Source organism: Pleurodeles waltl, chromosome 4_1, assembly GCF_031143425.1.
Source record: "Pleurodeles waltl isolate 20211129_DDA chromosome 4_1, aPleWal1.hap1.20221129, whole genome shotgun sequence".
NCBI classification, from domain to species: Eukaryota; Metazoa; Chordata; class Amphibia; order Caudata; family Salamandridae; genus Pleurodeles; species Pleurodeles waltl.
Window position 1 is genome coordinate 26,674,641 of NC_090442.1, and position 16,850 is coordinate 26,691,490.

A 16,850-nucleotide genomic window follows, 5' to 3' on the forward strand; every position below is an offset into this window, starting at 1 on the left:
CTGAGTCATTAGTGGAAGCCGGCGACCCTTGCCTAAGCATCTTTGATCATTTGAACCACAAAACAATGCACAAAATACACAGAAACAAACATTCTTCAAACAAATACAAAAATGATTACATTTTTATTAAATTCACAAACAAACATAAACAAGCAACATTTTAATAGGAAGGTATGAGCTTTTGTAATTCATTGGTCCCACTCATCGTGCATACTATATTCTGTTTGATGCACTTGCACTGCTCCCACAGATCCATCCGAGGCCACTCATCGTCCATACTATATCCTGTTTGATGCGCTTGCACTGCTCCCACAGATCCATCTGAGGCCACTCATCGTCCATACTATATTCTGTTTGATGCGCTTGCATTGCTCCCACAGATCCATCTGAGGCCACTCATCGTCCATACTATATTCTGTTTGATGCACTTGCACTGCTCCCACACGTCAATCTGAGGCCACTCATCGTCCGTACTATATTCTGTTTGATGCACTTGCACTGCTCCCACAGATCCATCTGAGGCCACTCATCGTCCGTACTATATTCTGTTTGATGCACTTGCACTGCTCCCACAGATCCATCTGAGGCCACTCATCGTCCATACTATATTCTGTTTGATGCACTTGCACTGCTCCCACAGATCCATCTGAGGCCACTCATCGTCCATACTATATTCTGTCTGATGCACTTGCACTGCTCTCACAAGTCTCGCAATCTGAGGATAGCAAGTTAATTTTCAGCCTCCAATTTCAAATGTTTCACATTTACGGAACATTAAAAAAATAAGTTGTACATTGTGTGTCTCTTCTTACGTACAATTTATTAATCTCTTAACATTATTTGCTTCTGAGCAGTTACGGATCCCCTGAGTGGCTTCACAGACCTCCATGGGCCTCTAGACCCCTGGTCTTAGGCATACATTTCAGTGTTGTCTTCATAAATAAGAGTTGACAGAATGTGAGTGAATGAGCCAATCAAGATTTATTTTAGAATGAATGTACATTAATGTATATTCCATGAAATTGTTACATCCATAGTACAGAAAAATACACAAATTACAAAAATGCAAATTAACATTAGCTAATCAATTCATAAACAGTAGAAGGCAAACAAGGAACTGCTGCACAAAACATATACCACACATCTGATGTCCACAAATTATTATACGTTTGATGAAATATCCAAAGATAGACTAACTATCCAACCTATGGATTACATGAATTGTTATACCAATGACGTAAATTTATGACCTAAAACTCTCAACCTTTGTCAATTCTGCTCTAGTTTCAGTATGTTTCATACTTTCTGCTAATTATTACAGAACACTTAGGTCATGTGTATTAGGAGGAAAGACATTACATATTTACAGCTTCTCACATTAGCTTTTTAAAAAACAAATGTTATTTTCATTTTAAGGACAACAATAAATTGACAAAAGCAGCTTGCAAAATGCAATTCTGTTTTCCTTTTATCTGTTGCCTTAAAGTCACACAACTGGATGTCAGAGCGGTACTTATTCTGCACATCCACACTGAAGGCTAGGGACAGATTTATCATCAATCAACAAGCTATTTAAATTAATTAATCAAACATCCCCAGTGGTCTCAGCCCCGCTGGAGAAGACAATTCTCAGTGAACTCCCACCATGCCATGCAGATAGCCCTGAGGCAGGAAGAAAAAAGTTACTTACCTGTGGTAACGATCTTTCTGGTGGATACTCTTATCTGCCTGCAGATTCCTCACCTGTAGAGGTGCCAGTCTGGATCTGGAAACTTCTAACCTCTCAAATTGCCGGTAAGGGGGTGTTGGTTCGCATCAGGTCCGGAAGTGGAGTCTGATGATGTCATCAAAACCATTTAGGGCACAAGGACCGCCGTTTTCATCCATTTATTTCCCCAGCTTCGAGGCCAGTAGACTGAGTAACATTGACAGAGTCATCCAGTACCAAAATGAAATTGGGATCTTATTAATTCTCCCTTTAACACATCCATCAAATGTGGAGGTAGACGGGTCAATGAGGAATCTGCAGGTAGAGCATACCCCAGAAAGATTGTCACCATTAATAATTAACCTCTTGTTCTGATGGACTTGGTGGAGGGTCAACATGCTGACAAGAGGATGTCTACCACCTCTGGTGCCAGTTACATGGAGTTCAGATGTCCAGCTCAATCTCCAGGCATGAAGGAGAAGGCCTTGGAAATTGGGATGTGGCACCATTCCCGCCGACTGGCAGAAAAGGTGTAGTCTGCATGGCAGCTTCAGAAGTGGACATATGGAGAAGTGCTGAAGGTCTTCATACCACATTCCCCTTGGCCAATCTGGGGCGGTGAGAAAGACTTAGGACCTGTGTAACTTCCACAGAATCCAGGAAATCAAAGGAAATGTGTAGTGCAGTTGAAAGTTCCACCTGAATTCAAAGTGTCCCCCCAGGCTCCCATGAAAGAATACAGGAGGACAGAAACTGCTGGCATTGAGCATTTTCTGAAAAAGCGAACAAGTCATCTGAGGGGTACCCCACCAGGGTAAGATGACCTGGACTAATGTCCAAAGCAGATGTCACTTATGGTCAACAAGGTAACACCAGATGAGACTGTTAGCTCTGACATTCAGGGACACTCCGCTAGGTGGCCGGTGGTGATCCAAATCCCTTGGTGGTTTGCCCAAGACCAGTCTCAATGTTTCCAGGCAAAAGAAATGAGACTCTATTCCTCCTAGCTTATTGACATAGCACATTGCTGCAGAATTGTCTGCCAGGATCTGGACAGACTGCCCATGGATGGAGGAGACGGAGGCCTTCAGTACCATCTACATTGCCTGCAGTTCCAACCGACCCTGTCCTTCCAGGGACCAAACAACTCTGATCACCAGATCCTCTAGGCAAGTTCCTCACCCTGAAGTAGAAAAATACATTTCTACTGAAGCCACGACTGAACGGGGAGCAATGGCCATCTTGCAACTCAAGTTCACCTCGTTCCCCAGTAAACCACATATGTTGCAGCACTGAGGTTATGATAGAGTCCAATAGGTCTCCCCCATACTGTAGCCTCTGCCCGCAGAGGCACCAACGCAGTGCCCTCATATGTCAACGTGCAGGCAGGACTAGGAGAATGCAGCAACCCATTAGACCTAGCAGTCAAAGGACCTTCAGAGCTGGGACTTTCACATTGTGCTCGAAAGAGGCAACTATTTACCCCGAATGTCTGCCATCCTCCTATAAAGTGGAGTTGTTTTGAGGGCGTTGGATGGGATTTTGGCTCATTTGTTGAGAAACACAGGTTGAACAATTGGGCTACTCTTGACTGTAGATTGGGAGATACTGCCTCCGATGATCCAACTTTGATTAGCCAGTAATCCAGGTATGGAAAATAGGTGTACCTGACCTTCAGAGATGGGTTGTAACCACTGCCATCATCTTTGTGAAAACTCGAGTGGATAACTCAGATGGGAGCTCAACAAACTAGTGGTGTGTAGAACCCACTACAAAATGCTGATGCGTCGGGGGCAAATGCAGGATCAGGATGTGGAGGTATGCATCCTGCTGGTCGAGTGACACCATACAGTCTCCAGCTTCCAAAGCTACATATATTTGAACTGGGTTTTGCTGTAAAGGTCAAAGACCAGGGGTACATTTTCATTTTAACACCAGTCATCTTGTTGATGGTAATGAAATGTATTAAGAATCGGGACCAATCCACACGCTGCTGTTCTTTCCAACCCTAGGGACCTTACATTTTCTCAATTATTACCAGTGTACTATCGTTATTTTCCTACCCAATTCTATTTTTGAAACACTTATAATACCAGACGGTGTAGTAAATAATTTTTGGCCTTGGAAAAGCCCCAGTTCTGTGCACCAACTAGAGAGCAAAACACTCTTGTTGTCAAATTTATTTGTATGATATATTCAGAACTTATTGTTACTAAATTTCATTACCATTAATAAGATTGACAGGGGACTCTACTAAGCAAGAATGTCTATATTGTTTGAAAATGTATACCTGAATTCATGATGTCTACATCTGAGCTATGGTCTGCCTCTTGAGCTTTTCTTTTTTGACCTTTAGTGTGGTTGGAAGGGGTGTCAAATTTGCTTCTTGTCCCTGGCCCAAGCCATGAAGAGCCTCGCCTCATGGTCCTTGATGTCCTTTGGGTGCTTGCTCTGGCTGGAGCTACAGGACCAGGAGCTGTGGTTTGAACCCAGGCACGAGGGGCAGGTGAATTGGGGATCTGTTAAGGGCATCTGTCCTTCCCAATCCCTACAGGGCCTGAACCCCGATCTCTTGGAAGGACATATGGTACTACACTTGTTGGAAACATTTCTGTGAGAAAACGTAAGACTTTTTGAGAGACTGAGCTCCGGATCTGCGGCAAACGGGTAGAAAAAAGAGAACTGATGTCCTTGTGCTGGCATGAACACTATTGGCTTCAGTGAAGTCATTGGATGCCAGCTTTGACACCAATGCAATGCCAGGCTCCCTACTGGCAATGCAACAGCCTTTGAAGATTCCTGATCCCGACAGGCACCTGGGCATTATGCGATAGGTGAGGAATCATCAGGTAAAAGTATCCAGCAGAAGTGGTCTCTCTTTAGTCACAAGTGCTGAGATGCTTGACTCTCATTGGTTGAAAAAACCTTCAATACGAAACATGCAAGGAGGGCAGAACATTGGCGGCATAGATGTGCTGTGCTATTTCTGGTATTTAACAGTAAGTACACTTTCATTTCCAAGTCCTGAAAGGGACCTCGTCCCAAACTACCACTCCCACCTGCAGGAAATCAGCAGCAGGGATTTGGCACTTTGATAAAAATAATTCAGTGGATGCATTAGTTTCTACCACCTTTGGCTACTGAAGATGTTTATTTTTCTTTCCTCTCGCATGAATATTTTATTGGACAACTCCTACCTCTATACAAGACTGAGTTATAAGAACACTGTCTATTTGGCGGCTCCAAAAGCACATTTCAGATGATTCAGAAAGCTGCAACCTATCTTATTTGTGGTCTGAGGAAGCATCAACTGCATCACAAATGTTTATTCTTTACTCACGAGGCAGCACATACTTTTTAAGTCGTTGGATTCATCCGTAGAGTTTATAAAATGAGAGTTCCTTTTTGCTTATAAACTCAAACTTGAATATCATTTTTGTTTCTTTTCTTCTCAATCCAGATTCCATTTCCAGGGTCAAGGCTCCAGAAATGTATAGCAGGGAGTTGATAGTTCTGGATTCTAGCTTCTAAGAGCTAGAATTATTTAGTGGTAAAGATTCAATCTTTACTTAACCGTCAAGACTTCAGAAACTTAAGAGTTGTTTGATTTTTCCCGTGACTGTTCGATAATGTCTTTGGAGGTGTGCTAAGCGACTGTAACTCTTTATACAGTTCCTGCACTTGAATGGTCTTTTCCAGTGTGTGTTCAATGATGTGTTTGCAGGTTTGATAATTGACTTAAACTCTTCACACATTCGCAGCATCTGAATGGATTTCCCCAAGTGTGTATGTTGATGCCTTTTTTAGGAGTGCTGAGTGACTAAAGCTCTTCACACACACAGTGCAATTGAATGGTTTCTCCCCAGTGTGTGTTCGTTGATGCCTTTTTAAGTGTGATAAAGTACGTAAGCTCTTTCCACAGTTATTGCACTTGAATGGCTTTTCTCCTGTGTGTATCCGATGATGAACCCTTAATGTCGAAGATTCACTAAAACTTCTTCCACATTCGCTGCAATGGTATGGTTTTTCCCCTGTGTGTGTTCGCTGATGATTCCTTAATGTCGAAGAGTAACTAAAGCTACTTCCACATTCACTGCAATGGTACGGTTTTTCCCCTGTGTGTGTTCTCTGATGTCTTTGGAGAGCTGATAATCGAATAAAACTCTTCACACATTCAGTGCACTTGAATGGCCTTTCCCCTGTGTGTATTCGCTGATGTCCCCTTAATGTTGAAGATTCACTAAAACTACTTCCACATTCGCTGCAATGGTATGGTTTTTCACCTGTGTGTGATCGCTGATGCCTCCTTAATGTTGAAAATTCACTAAAACTACTAACACATTCGCTGCAATGGTATGGTTTTTCCCCTGTGTGCGTTCGCTGATGTACTTGTAGAATTGATAACAGACTAAAGCTATTCACACATTCACTGCACTTGAATGGTTTATCCCCTGTGTGCGTTCGCTGATGGCTCTGTAAGTTTGATAATCGACTGAAGCTCTTCACACATACACTGCACCGGAATGGCTTTTCCCCCGTGTGTGTTCGCTGATGTCTCTGTAGATTTGATAATCGACTAAAGCTCTTCAGACATTCACTGCACTGGAATGGCTTTTCCCCTGTGTGTGTTCGCTGATGCTCTCTTAGGAGTGTTAATCGACTAAAGCTCTTCACACATTCACTGCATCTAAATGGTTTTTCCCCTGCGTATGTTCGCTGATATCTTTGTAGGTCGAGTAATCGACTAAAGCTCTTCACACATTCACTGCACTTGAACGGCTTTTCCCCTGTGTGTGTTCGCTGATGAGCCATGTGATTTGAAGAATCACTAAAACTTCTTTCACATTCATTGCAATGGTATGGGTTTCCTCCCATCCGTGTTCGTTGATGACCTTTTAAGAGTGCTGAATGACTGACGATATTAACGCATTCATTGTATTTTTTTTCACATGTGTGCATTTGCTGAGGGTGCTTTAGTTCTGATGACAAACAAAAGCTCTTGCTGCAGGCGTATGATTTGTCTTTCTTGGTTAGTGTCCCAGGATCTGGTATATATTTAACTACATTCCATGACTGTGTTTCCTGATGGGCCGACATGGCCACGCTCATAATATGTGCAAGGCTTCTTTTTGAGTGATTTTGTCTTTAGATTGGATAATGGTTTTGGACGCTTGCGGGTAAAGATTCACCCCACTTCTGGTCAGTGCAAATTGGGACCGTGCTCTGTATTTTAGACGGCAGAACTCTTCTTTCCTTTGCCCTTCAGTTGTCTAGCTTCACTCCATTGGAAGGTTTGTCAGTTTTGTTGCCTTCATTTTCTAGAGGTCATTTCTTCGTCTTGTGGCGTGGAGGTGCACAGCTCAGACTCGTACATTCACTGAACTGCTCTTGTCTGCTTCTTCCAGGATCAGTTTATGTGCAGGTTTCTCAGTCGCCGACTGCACTGATGTTTTCCTGAATACTGGATCTCATCATTTCTGACCGTTTTTTCAGATTTACAATATTATTTTCATTATTCATAATCATTTTGCGCATTCAGAGCTTGTTTCCTGTTGGATGTAAAGAGATTTAAAATCACTAAATGGAAACGTAAAGGAACATGAATACAAAATATTTATCTGGTTGCAAAAGTCATTATTTCATCATTGTTGAAACTTATCAAGGGGCATTTAATCATATACAAATATTTAGCTAAATGTTCTGTTGAGAACATTGCATCTTCTTCACTTCAGAAGAAGCGGACGTTTACCAGTGTTCACAGAGTAACTTGGCAAAGGAGGGGCGCTCACAGAGCATGCACATGCTACAGGTACAGCTTTAGGAAGGTGCACATGGACAAGATTTAATCTAAACAAGAACAGTTTGTGGAAAGAGAGATGGATGGGGACATGATGCTGTTACTTTAGTTTGAAGAAGTGTAGAAGAAAGGTAATTTTTTCAAGAAGTACGTAATAAAGCAAACTCCTAGGAAGTATATAAGAAAGGAAACTCTTCAGGAAGTACATAATAAAGGGCTCTTCAGGAAGTATATAACAAAGCAAACTCTACAGAAAGTATATAACAAAGCAAACTCTACAGAAAGTATATAACAAAGGAAACTCTTAAGGAAGTATATAACCAAGTTAACTCTTCAGGAAGTATATGATAAAGGTAATTCTTCTGGAAGTATATAGCAAAGGAACCCCTGGGAGTCGTGAGTTGAGGTGGATTTTCTATCTCCATAATATTGGTCCATCTCCCTGAAACTAGTGCAGCTTCCACGGCCTCGCTCTGGCCCGGATACTTTACACAGAGAGATTCTTTAGTTCTTCCTAAAGCAGATACATTTTGGATTTTATTTTGCTTTAAGCTGCAGCTCCTTCCAGAAGGAGGGGTTCACTGGAATACGTACCTTTACATCATGCACATAGACAAGGGGCACAAACAACATTAAGCTGCAGCTCCTTCCAGAAGGAGGGGTTCACTGGAATACGTACCTTTACATCATGCACATAGACAAGGGGCACAAACAACGGCATTATCAGCCATTTAGCTATTAATAGATTGAAGCCATCACAATCAGTAATTGACCTGACATGTCCCGTAGCCAACAGATGTGTTCATATTAAACAACTGTTGCTTTTTCTTCCTTTTAAGGGTATTTGACTATGGGCCTGTCTTAGATATTGGCAGATGGGTTACTCCATCACAATGGGGATGGGTATCCTGTCTGCCGAAATCTAAATCCCATAGGAAATAATGGGATTTCGATTTCAGCGGACTGGATATCCGTGACCATTGTGACGGATTAACCCCTCCTCTAATACCTAAATTAGGCCCTTAGCACTGTCCGTTTAGTGCCGAGGAGGCTTCTCTGTGGCCAGAGAGGCCTTTGGCAGAGCGGGAGGAGGTGTCCGTTGTTAACAGGTGAATGCAGCATTTCTGCCTTTGGGCATTTCTTATATCCCTGCTCACCTGATTTCCTTTCCATCACGTGCCCCTCACACCCTATGTCTGCACATTCACTCTGCAGGCTCACTGTTAGTCAAAACGCGGGGATCAACTCAATGCCTGCACAGAGAAGACATCAGGTAACAGTCTGATAGTCAACGGCCATGGCTGGAAGTACAGGTATCACAAGCTTCATTTTTAGAAGCTCGCCTGGGAGGTAGCGACAGAGGAGGTGCACAGGTAGGTACTTGTGAGGAACCAACAGAAGAAGTGCACAGGTAGTGAGACGCGACAGTGCACCCAGTTCAGACTGCTGCAGTGAGGAATTCCAGTGGGTTGTAGGAATGGCAGTCTTTTTGTTACTACATTTAACTTGGCTGCTCAATAGACAAACCAAGGAAAGTAATACATAATACTCACCTCTGTGTCTTTAATATAATTGATAGCTATTGGGGGGGCGTGGTCAGCATATAGCGGCTTTCCTGTGAGCTGCTCCGAGCCTGCTGCACAACATGACTGCAAACTTGGCCCAAAACATCTCTATGAACCCCAAAAACATTTGAAGGCATTCCGCAACTGCCCTACATTGAATGATCGCCAAGAAGACTCACCACAACGCTGATATGTCGGCCTAATCTGCCTGCAGCGTGCCTCCTTGGAACCCAAGATGGCGGTGCATGCGCCAAAACTGCTCTGATCACTTGGCCCAACCCGCTCGGTACGCACGACCTACCTGGAGCCCAGCGCGCTGTCCACAGTGCCCAATGCGTTCATTCTGAGTGATAAGAAAAAGACAGAACCACAGTTGCGGTGTATCCCTCCGAAACAGAGACCGCGCATACAAACAGCAGATTAGGGAGGGCTTAGCACAACCGCATCACTCAACCCACCAGAATTTAGCTGAAATGACAGAGATATTGCGCTTGCAAGCCTTGGATAGAAACGAGACGGAAGGGCTTCAACCACACAGCCTGCCCGACACTCCTGACCTGCCCAGAGCATCTGGATACATGAGGAAGGTGCTCCCAACCTTCCCCCCAGCAAGTGAACGATCGAACTGTAAGTTTAAAAAAAATCGAATATGTAATAAATGACCTGCAGGATTTGTGTATCTAAGACCTATTTACAATGAATGCCTAGAACATATAAAAAGAGACAGAGCATGACCCAGTTCTGTTGACTTGGCCTCGAGGTGTATGCTCACATAACAAAGGTCTGACATCCTCTACTGTTTCACTGCATATCGCATCTAACTATCACGCCCTGGCAGCGCTGAATCACCATCGCTACTTATAGTTTATTTATGATCTAAGCGGCCCAGTAAAGCCTTAGAGGCAGATTTAACGGAAGTGGCGCTGCACCCATTTTGATTTTTACAAAATCCCCTGAATCAGCTATACTGGAACTACTCTCTATTGTGAATCAATTTACCCAATACTCCGGATACTCCCTGAACAAAGACAAAACAGAGATCCTTCCTCTTAATATCCACTGTCATCCATCGGTAATTGGCCCTACAAATTTCCAATGGAAATCCTCCATTAAGTACCTTGGTATTTGGTTTTCCTATAATCTCGAAGAATCAGTCACATCCATTGAATATAAAACCCAAGCCAAAATTAAAGAACTACTAGCAACATGGTCCCCGAAACACATATCAGACTGGAGACCATTAAAATGATGGCCTCTCGATTAATCAACTTCCTCAGTAGTATGATCCCAAATCGAATAGCCACAGACTTTTTCCAAAGCGTCGACAAAGCGATCGTTTTCTTTCTCTGGCAAAACAAAAAAACTAGAATTAGTTTGAAAAAGCTAAGGGCATCAAGGGATTTAGGTGGATGCTATTTCCCTAACTGGTACACGTAACAGACAGCCTTTCTAGTCACTCAAGGTGCACGCTGGTTTGACACCAATACTGAATGTACACCTATCTGGCTACCTGCTGAAGCCACAATCTGCCACCCTTTTCCACTCTCGTCCTCAACGATGTCTCGCATCCCAACCAAGTTTTCCCAGAAAATCATTAAAGATACTGTATCTGCCATCCTGTCATTGGATTCGATCCTCAACACTAAGTTTTACAAATCTTTTTGCACTTACATCTGGTACAATAAGAAAATATCCATACTCCAAAATCATTAACGTTAGTCCCTTCTTGGGCTTGTAAAGGCATTACGACAATAGATTACCTTTATCATGACACCTGATACCTAAACTCCAAACCCTCCTCAAAACTGGACATACAGCCTCAAAATTATACAAACTACTCACCAGTCACCAAGACTTTATGCCACTCAACACTCGCACATAAATGGTTCACCTTCTTCTCCTCCAAAGAGCTAGCCCCCCCCCCCCAAACCAGAATTCTGGATGCAAATAGGTCCTAACCTTTTCAAACACCAACTAATACCATCCCTCAACCAAACTAATTTTTTTGTAACGCACTTTCTATACTGGAACCCGAGAAGCTACGCTGTCTTAGTCTAAAGGACACTAACTCATGCTGGTCTTGTGACCTTCTCAGTGCCGACAAAGAACATATGTTCTTCTCCTGCCCAAAGCTACAAGAATTCTGGCAAAACATCACAACACAACTTCAAAAGAATTTTAAGAAGCCAATAAACTTATCTTTCCCAGCTGTGGCATTAAGCCCACTCCTTGCCACTCCTCCTATTATCCTCCCAGAAATCGACCTATCACTTCTTGACCTCCTACTCACCATAGCTATTAAGATAATCCTGATAGAATGGAAATAAAAAAAATGTATTGCACAATACCTGGTGGGCCTGGGTACTGTATTTAGGAAGTACTCATGTTACACAATCACACAATAGATCCCAGCCAATCATATTGCAATGCATTTGGAGAACCCTTGTCCTTTTCACGCAGGACAATACACCCTGAGGAAATCCTTTTGCCACAGACATCTTAAACACCACATTAAACTATTATGTCTCTCAATACTGATTAGTTTTCTTCTCCTGATCCTACAGCACTTCCCACACTATATTCTACTGGCCTTGATATCATCTACCCAACCTATAACTATAGGACATGTGTAACTCAACCATACCCATTCTTCTCTGATTCTAATTGCAACCTACTGTACTATTTTAACTTTCTAATTCCTACAGAGTCCTGTTCTGATTAACAGATACACATGTCTAGCAATAACAGTTTCCTTTTGTTATCTTTTGCTATCACTGATTGGTTACTACTGTTGTTGTTTTGTATTTTATTATATCTCAAAAACTCAATAAACTACTTTGAACAAAAAATTGAGCGCTATTATAACACTGAATACTTGAGGAAATCTTAATTCTGATCATTCATGCAATATCGGTCATGGGAAGTGCATCCTGGGACGAGACATAATCAGACGGCAGAAAAGAAAGAGAGAAGAAAAAGAGGAAGGGAAGAAAAGAAACCCAGGGTCTCCTAGAGTTCGGCCTTAAAAAAAGATAAAATATAGAAGTTAGTCAAGAGGCATTTTTTGTGCTCTGGTTTGAGCACTTCTAGGAGAAATTGGGTTGGGTATGAACTGATAGTTGGTCCCAAATCCTGTGGGTATTGACAGCGAAGGACCTGCTGAGGGTACATGTCTGTCAAATGAGTGAACTTGAGATACAGACTCACTTCCTAGAGTTCTAATCTTGTTGGATAACTCAAGCCTTCATGAAGACATGACAGTGGGTTTATTTAGAGAGGGAGTGAGGGAGACAATGTGCTGATCAACCACAGAGAACAAGGCATCCCTTACCTGGAGATTCCAAATAACAAACCTGCAGTGAGCAGCCAAAGGCCAAACATTCAACCCCGGAAAGCATTTTCACGAGGCAGGGCACAAGAGTGGGTGTGTTTACATTCAGCTCCATGCTTTCCCCAACTGATTCCACAATACTGAATTTCCTATACATCTATTTGTGCAGTTTTATGTAGTGCGTTGTAGGACTGTGTGTGTATGTATGTGTAGTGAGTGTGTAGCACAGATGTGGTGTAGGGCTGTGTGTATGTATGTGTAGTGAGTGTGTAACCCAGATACGGTGGTAGAACTCTGTGTGCATGAGTCTGTGTACTTAGGGCAGTTGGTCTGTGTGTGCATGAGTCTGTGTACTTAGGTCAGTTAATCTGTGTGTGCATGAGTCTGTGTACTTAGGTCAGTGGGTCTGTGTGTGCATGCGTCTGTGTACTTAGGTCAGTGGATCTGTGTGTGCAAGCATCTGTGTACTTAGGTCAGTGGGTCTGTGTGTGAGTGAGCCTGTGTACTTAGGTCAGTGGGTCTGTGTATGCATGAGTCTGTGTACTTAGGTCAGTGGGTCTGTGTGCGCATGAGTCTGTGTACTTAGGTTAGTGAGTCTGTGTGTGCATGAGTCTGTGTAGTTCAGTGGGTCTGTGTGTGCATGAGTCTGTGTACTTCAGTAGGTCTGTGTGTGCTTGAGTCTGTGTACTTAGGTCAGTGGGTCTGTGCGTGCATGATTCTGTGTACTTCAGTGGGTCCATGTGTGCATGAGTCTGTGTACTTAGGTCAGTTGGTCTGTGTGTGCATGAGTCTGTGTACTTAGGTCAGTGGGTCTGTGTGTGCATGAGTCTGTGTACTTAGGTCAGTGGGTTTGTGTAGGCATGAGTCTGTGTACTTAGGTCAGTGGGTCTGTGTAGGCATGAGTCTGTGTACTTAGTTCAGTGGGTCTGTGTGTGCATGGGTTGACCCCCACACACTGAGTTCATGTGGGGGTTAGGAGGATGGAGACTGGACTACCTAGCTCTAGAAATTACAAGAGGGCCTTTTTAGCAAAGGACTTCTAACACACTCTTCTTAAGCACTAATGCCTTGTAGAAAGTGTTCAAGATAAGCAAGTTTTAAGGCCAGTCCTGCCTTTCTGTCTGTCTCTGATGACTGCTTCAGGAATGCTGATGACAGGGAGGTGCAGAAAACTCACACTTTATTGTCCCCATGTTATGGCAGCTTGAAGCCTCCCCCATTGCCATGAGCATTGTATTTTCACTCAGCAAATCTAGCTAAAGGGCAGCGGAGCACTGATCAAGGTCAAAGAGAAGCATAAAAATCAACGAGTATGTCACCGGTAGAGGAGTCTAGGCAGAAGTTCTTTACTATCAACAACCACATTTTATTTAAGTCCCCTTTCATCTCTCAGATTTATTTTGTTTCTACAGTGTTGCTCTCTCTCCCTTTGTCACGGTGCTTAATTTTTCTTCTTTGTTATTTCTTCTAGATGAAGGAAGATGAGCCTCTGTGGGTGTTTTCTTCAGACCGACATGCTTTGGGAGAACAGAAAACTAGTGGTCAGGTAAGTATTTCTACTGTATGGTTTACTAAAGGTGGGTAGGCACTGGTAAGGGGTAGGCTTGGGCGGTGCCCAGTGGTGCAGTCTCCATGCTCATGCAGAGTGGTAGGTCCCTGGGTGAGTTTATGTACTGCAGGCTTTAGCCTTTAACCACAATGTCTGTCCGTGTTTTAGTGCTTCTCCCCACATGCACTATTTCCCCATATGTTCCAAATCCCAACCACCTCTGCCCTCACACTTCCCCAGCCTCAGTATGCCAGCATCCCCTCAGAAAGGACCGTACCTTTGATAGCCACATCCCTCATGGGATGTGTTAGGAACAGGCGCCTTTCAGGTGTCCTCCGTTTTCTTCTCCCAGCTTCTCTGGCAGTCCGATGTCTTCCTGACACTTACTGGTCATCTCCCCTCCTCAGCTGGACTCTCCTGTTCCCTCCTCACTTGGTTGTGTCCTACGTCTTCTTCCGCTGCAATTACCGGCCTCTTTTGTGCCTCTGGTGTCTTCTTGCTGCTCCCTTCGTCGGCTGGCTGTTCGGTTTCGGTGTCAATGGCGTCTTCCTAGCCTCACGCCCCACCTCTTGAACTCGTCATCACCCAGATGTTATCAGGAGTTCCGAGTGAGAGATGTTCAGGTATTCCCCCGGGGCGCCTTGGAGTGCACAAAATCTTTCCTGCAATGTGGTCCTCATCACAGACTGCAGCTGCAATGCCGTCTTCATTTATAGCAATCCAAACAGAAAAGGGAGCACAGACCTAGCCATGTCACTGCCACTAAACGTACTCGGGGCATAAGACAGGGCGGCCCTCTCTCTCTCCTCTGCTTTTCACTCTATATATAGTTTAAACAGCAGAGAAAGTGAGGTGCAACACTAACTCTACAGGAATACAAATTGTCAGGCATAACCACAAACTTTCCATACAAGCAGACAACATCTTGGTGTTCTTCAGCAACCCAACAAAGTGTCTTCCAGAGCTCATAAAAGAAATGAATTACTTTAGCGAGGTATCAGGCTTTAGCCTTTACCTTCAACAAGCATTAGCAAAGCCAGTAGGTCTTGCTGACGTGAGACCGATTGGCTTTGTCAATGTCTTTTAGCTATGTTGTCCAGCGCGCGGTACTGCACAGCTTAATTAAATGTTAGAAAAATAGTGCTGTTATGCGGCCATCACACATCATAGTGCTTTTTTCTGGTTGGAGGGGCATGGCAAGCAACATAACACCGGAGAGGATGTAGGGCAAAGGACAACACAGGAGGCAGCGGAGGGATTGGGCAAGCAACACAATGAGGAGAGCAGTGCAGTGTTTACAGATTCCTCATAGTGTTGTAAGATGGAGTGTATCATGCAGATATATCTCACAGTGCAGTAACATGCAGTGCAGTGAACATATTCCTCATAGTGCATTAAGTGCAGTGTGCACATGTTCCTCACAGTGCAGTAAGATGCAGAGCTGTGTGCACAGATCCCTCACAGTGCAGTAAGATGCAGTGCACAGATTCCTCAGTGCAGTAAGAAGCAGTGCACAGATTCCTCACAGAGCAGTGCACAGATCCCTCATAGTGCAGTAGGATGCAGTGTACAGATTCCTCACAGTGCAGTGCACAGATTCCTCACAGTGCAGTAAGGTGCAGTGCACAGATTCCTCACAGTGCAGTAAGATGCAGTGCACAGATTCCTCATTGCAGTAAGATGCAGTGCAGTGCACAGATTCCTCACAGTGCAATAATATGCAGTGCAGTGCACAGATTCCTCATAGTACAGTAAGATGCAGTGCAGTGTGTACAGATTCCTCACAGTGCAGTAAGATGCAGTGTACAGATTCCTCAGTGCAGTAAGATGCAGTGCAGTGTACAGATTCTTCACACTGCAGTTCGATTCAGTGCAGTGCACAGATTCTTCATAGTGCAGTAAGATGCAGTGCACAGATCTCTCAGTGAAACAAGATGCAGCGCACTGTACACAGATCCCTCACAATGCAGTACGCTGCACAGATCCCCTCTTTAACGCAAATGATGACCACAAACTCCCCCAGGCCAGGAAGGAAAGCCCCCCAGCGGTCCCCGCACAGATGCACCCATCTCAGCCTGGCTCCTGGCAGAGATTTCCTCACAGTGCAGTAAGATGCAGTGCATGGACTCCTCACAGTGCAGTAAGATGCAGTGCAGTGTGTACAGATTCCTCATAGTGCAGTATGGTGCAGTGCACGGATTCCTCAGTGCAGTAAGGTGCAGTGCACAGATCCCCTCTTTAACACAAATGATGACCACAAACAGCCCCAGGCCCGGAAGGAAAGCCCCCCAGAGGTCCCCATATAGAACAGCCCAGATCAGCCTGGCTCCTGGCAGAGATTTCCTCACAGTGCAGTAAGATGCAGTGCATGGACTCCTCACAGTGCAGTAAGATGCAGTGCAGTGTGCACAGATTCCTCACAGTGCAGTAAGGTGCAGTGCAGTGCACAGATCCCCTCTTTAACACAAATGATGACCACAAACACCCCCAGGGCCGGAAGAAAAGCCCCCCAGAGGCCCCCGGGTAGAAGACCCCAGCTCAGCCCGGCTCCTGGCAGAGATTTCCTCCAGGATTATTCAGTCTATTTCTACAAACACAGCAGAAGGTGCTGACAATCTCCTACCTGAGCAGAAACCTGTGCAGACATTTCCAGGCTCTCTCCTCCTCCTGGGGGGGGGGCAGGTACAGATTTTGGGTCTTATGGGGGGCTTTGTGAGGGTCTGAAGATGAAGATAACTGCACAGACAGGACACAGAGGGAGAGGCCGGAAGTGATGTCATCATCCACTGCTTGTGCTATCTTTCCCACTGCTGACCTAGAAGGGGACACCTTTCCTCTGCCATCCAATGCAGTAACCCTACCAGGATTGAGCAGACACTACTTTTCCGCACATGCGCATA

At 44.2% G+C, this 16,850-nt stretch overlaps 1 protein-coding gene across 2 annotated transcripts; it reads right to left on the minus strand.

Annotated features, from left to right (window-relative positions):
* Positions 1–958: 958 nt before the first annotated feature.
* Positions 959–16,829, minus strand: LOC138287292 (zinc finger protein 135-like). 2 transcript variants are annotated; one of them, XM_069227648.1, is made up of 2 exons: positions 16,574–16,829; positions 959–7,257 (listed from the first exon to the last, which is right to left on the minus strand). In XM_069227648.1, exon 2 carries the CDS (start codon positions 6,815–6,817, stop codon positions 5,456–5,458), a length of 1,362 nt encoding a protein of 453 aa, XP_069083749.1. In that variant the 5' UTR covers positions 6,818–7,257; positions 16,574–16,829; the 3' UTR covers positions 959–5,455. The 2 variants fall into 2 exon arrangements, with proteins under 2 accessions (XP_069083749.1, XP_069083750.1); XM_069227649.1 differs by lacking the exon at positions 16,574–16,829 and adding an exon at positions 14,228–14,525.
* Between the last annotated feature and the right edge of the window lie 21 nt (positions 16,830–16,850).